The sequence below is a fragment of the Salvelinus namaycush genome, chromosome 5 (genome assembly GCF_016432855.1).
Source record: "Salvelinus namaycush isolate Seneca chromosome 5, SaNama_1.0, whole genome shotgun sequence".
Classification (NCBI taxonomy): domain Eukaryota; kingdom Metazoa; phylum Chordata; class Actinopteri; order Salmoniformes; family Salmonidae; genus Salvelinus; species Salvelinus namaycush.
Genome location: NC_052311.1, coordinates 26,314,341 through 26,317,532, shown reverse-complemented (window position 1 = coordinate 26,317,532; position 3,192 = coordinate 26,314,341). Strand labels below are relative to the sequence as shown.

The following is a 3,192-nucleotide window of genomic DNA, read 5'->3' as shown; positions in this document are numbered from 1 at the left end:
ACAGACCAATCAACCTGCACATGTACTCTACTGTATGCTTATTGTTATTGTTGAATGTATGGTTATTTTGACACTTGCTCATTGTTGTTACTGTTTGTCTCGTTGACAATTTTGATTCTCATTTTTATATTGTAAATATCCAAAATAAGCTTTGGTAATATGTACATTGTTACGTCATGCCAATAAAGCAAATTGAATTGAAATTGAATTGAATTAAATCCAATGTATGCACCACACCGAATGCACTAAAACTGCCTCTGCAATGCAATGCTGCAAGGCAAACGCAGCGTTTCATTGGAAATTAATGTAATTCTGGTGTACCAAAATGACTCTGTCGGTGTGTTCGAAGCGTTACAATATTTGCTATTGCTTTGCTTTGACTAGAGTTTGACACAGACTGGAAAAAGCATGGTCAAACACTTAAAAACATTTTTTTATATTTTATTTAGTAGTTTCACAATTGTATAGCACAAAACAGAAATGTCACTACCATGGCATTTTCCCCATCCATTTGTTAATATTCATTGCTAATGTGTCACCATCATAGAAACTATTTTGTAAAAGTATTCAAGGAGAATGCCATGAAGAATACCAATGGTGCTCAGCACAGACAAGCAGAATAAGGCACCCAAAGTCAGGTAAAACCCAGGCAACCTAGAAATACAAAGAAAGCTGCATTAGAGTCCAGTTCACATATTCATTAACAGGGGAAGGCATGATTACAGATTAAGCCATGTTCACTTTTTCAAACAATCCTACCTTTTTTTAGTGGACATGACGTATCCATTGAAATACATGTGTCGAGCCACCATATACACAACACCTCCAAGAACAGCAAGCACTAGGAAGACACAAATGTACAGTATGTAAGGGTATTTTATGCAAAATGTAAGGAATGCTCTAAAACATTCTCAGACATGCAGAATTACCTTCACTGAAGAGCAGTCCAGAAGTCCACAGCACCACTAGGAAGACTGGGTACAACTCAACATTGTTCTGACTAGGGATGCAATAGGACACACACACATCAGCATTGAGTTATGCAGACACAACATTTCATCTAAAATCAATGAAGTTTAGAAATCTTACTGTGCCCGGAATGTTCTCTCAAACTCCGGTGGTCCAGTGACAGTGGGCGGTATGACCTTGTGTGTCATTCTCGCCAGCCCCACCCGTCTCGCCAGGTACCCTGAAGAAGATGCCCCAACAACACTTCAATCTTACAAACTCAAAATTATATTTACACAATGTAGGCCTTCATGGTTCTGTTCCCATAAGCAGGGTCATAGATATCTGTATAGTCAACCATATTACAATGGAAGGCCTGAAAGTTTAGTTTGCTTACCCATTTGAAGGGCAGAAAACAGAGACACGGCAGCCAGCAGAACGGGTATTTCTGTAGTCATGATTTTAGTATAGTTTTAGCCAAAGAGAGATACGGTTTGCCCACTGTTATAACTCCAGGTTGGTTTGCGTAACTTCCTTAGGGGAAGTCAAGTCACACCCATTGTCAACAAGTATGTTCTTGTATTATGAATGCCCCAGAGCTACATTTCTATAACCCGCCCATAATATTGAGGAGAGGTTGTTTTAGGAAGCTGGGTGAAAACAGGTGGAAGTCTACTTCTGATAGAAAAAATAAAAAAATAGTCAGGGCATTCATACTTCTTGCGCTTTGCAGAGCAGTGCAGAGCTGTGTGATGGAAGTTGTCAAGGAAGTGAGTTTGTGTTTATACAGGACCTCCCGCCCCCACCTACCATCAACCAATCATGTCAATGCCGCACTATAAAGCAGACCTCCGCATTGTTACAACATTTGAGAGGCGCACGGCGGTGCGGTACAGAGCTCAATTTGGCCTCTATGTGCATCAGGAGGCTCCACAATTGCATAACACCATCCATATGGCACCTCCGACCACATTTTCGGATAAAGCATAAATTAGCTCTTAGCTGATGAAAAGAGAGCTGGTTTTTGGGCGGGGAAACGGCGTAAGTGGATGTTCTGTTTGAATTGGATGACGTGTCGAGTGGAGATGAGAGTGAGAAGAATTTGATTACAGGGGCGAATGCAAAAAGAAAGAGGTAAAGTGGTACTAAATCCAAATCTAGTTCTGAGTCTATTGGTTGGAATAACGGTTTTGGATCAATTGTGTTACCTTGGAGATCCGTTTGAAGTCTCTATTCAAATTTTGGATGAGGTGGCGTCGATGACAATAACGAGACATGGGCTTTTTTTGTGTGTTTCTATGGAACAGAACGAGCGTGTTTTGCGCCTCAAGAAGATGTCAGATTGGAATGTGTAGTGTGTGGATCTTCGAAGCAGGGCGCCTATAAAGGGTGTTATCTCTGGGGTGGCGCTAGAAGAATGGCGCCGACAGATGGTCGCCTCGCTTCGCGTTCTTAGGAAACTATGCAGTATTTAGTTTTTTTTATGTATTATTTCTTACACTGTTACCCCAGGAAATCTTAAGTCTTATTACATACAGCCGGGAAGAACTATTGGATATAAGAGCAACGACAACTTACCAACATTACGACCAGGAATATGACTTTCCCAAAGCGGATCCTCTGTTTGGACCACCACCCAGGACAATGGATCGGATCACAGTAGGCGACCCAAAACAACGGCGCCGCAGAAGGGGCAAATGGAGTGGTCTTCTGGTCAGGCTCCGTAGACGGGCACATCGCTCACTGCTCCCGAGTATACTACTCGCTAATGTCCAGTCTCTTGACAACAAGGTAGATGAAATTCGAGCAAGGGTTGCCTTCCAAAGAGACATCAGAGATTGTAACATTCTCTGTTTCACTCTCTGTTTCACGGAAACATGGCTCACTCGGGATATGTTATCAGAGTCGGTACAGCCACCCGGTTTCTTCACGCATCGCGCTGACAGAAACAAATCTCTCTGGTAAGAAGAAGGGCTGGGGTGTATGCCTTATGATTAACGAGTTGTGGTGTGATCATAACAACATGCAGGAACTCAAGTCCTTTTGGTCATCTGACCTAGAATTCCTTACAATCAAATGTCGACCGCATTATCTACCAAGAGAATTCTCTTCGATTATAATCACAGCCGTGTATACCCCCCAAGCAGACACCTCGACGGCCCTGAAAGAACTTCATTGGACTCTATGTAAACTGGAAACCAGATATCCTGAGGCTGAATTTATTGTAGCTGGGGATTTTAACAA

At 42.2% G+C, this 3,192-nt stretch overlaps 1 protein-coding gene across 1 annotated transcript; it reads right to left on the bottom strand.

Moving 5' to 3' along the window:
• Nucleotides 1–423: 423 nt before the first annotated feature.
• mgst2 (microsomal glutathione S-transferase 2) lies at nt 424–1,457 on the bottom strand. The gene is made up of 5 exons (XM_038992982.1): nt 1,346–1,457; nt 1,090–1,189; nt 930–1,000; nt 760–841; nt 424–654 (listed from the first exon to the last, which is right to left on the bottom strand). The coding sequence occupies exons 1-5, from the start codon at nt 1,404–1,406 to the stop codon at nt 528–530; spliced, it is 441 nt and encodes a 146-aa protein (XP_038848910.1). The 5' UTR covers nt 1,407–1,457; the 3' UTR covers nt 424–527.
• Nucleotides 1,458–3,192: the final 1,735 nt, after the last annotated feature.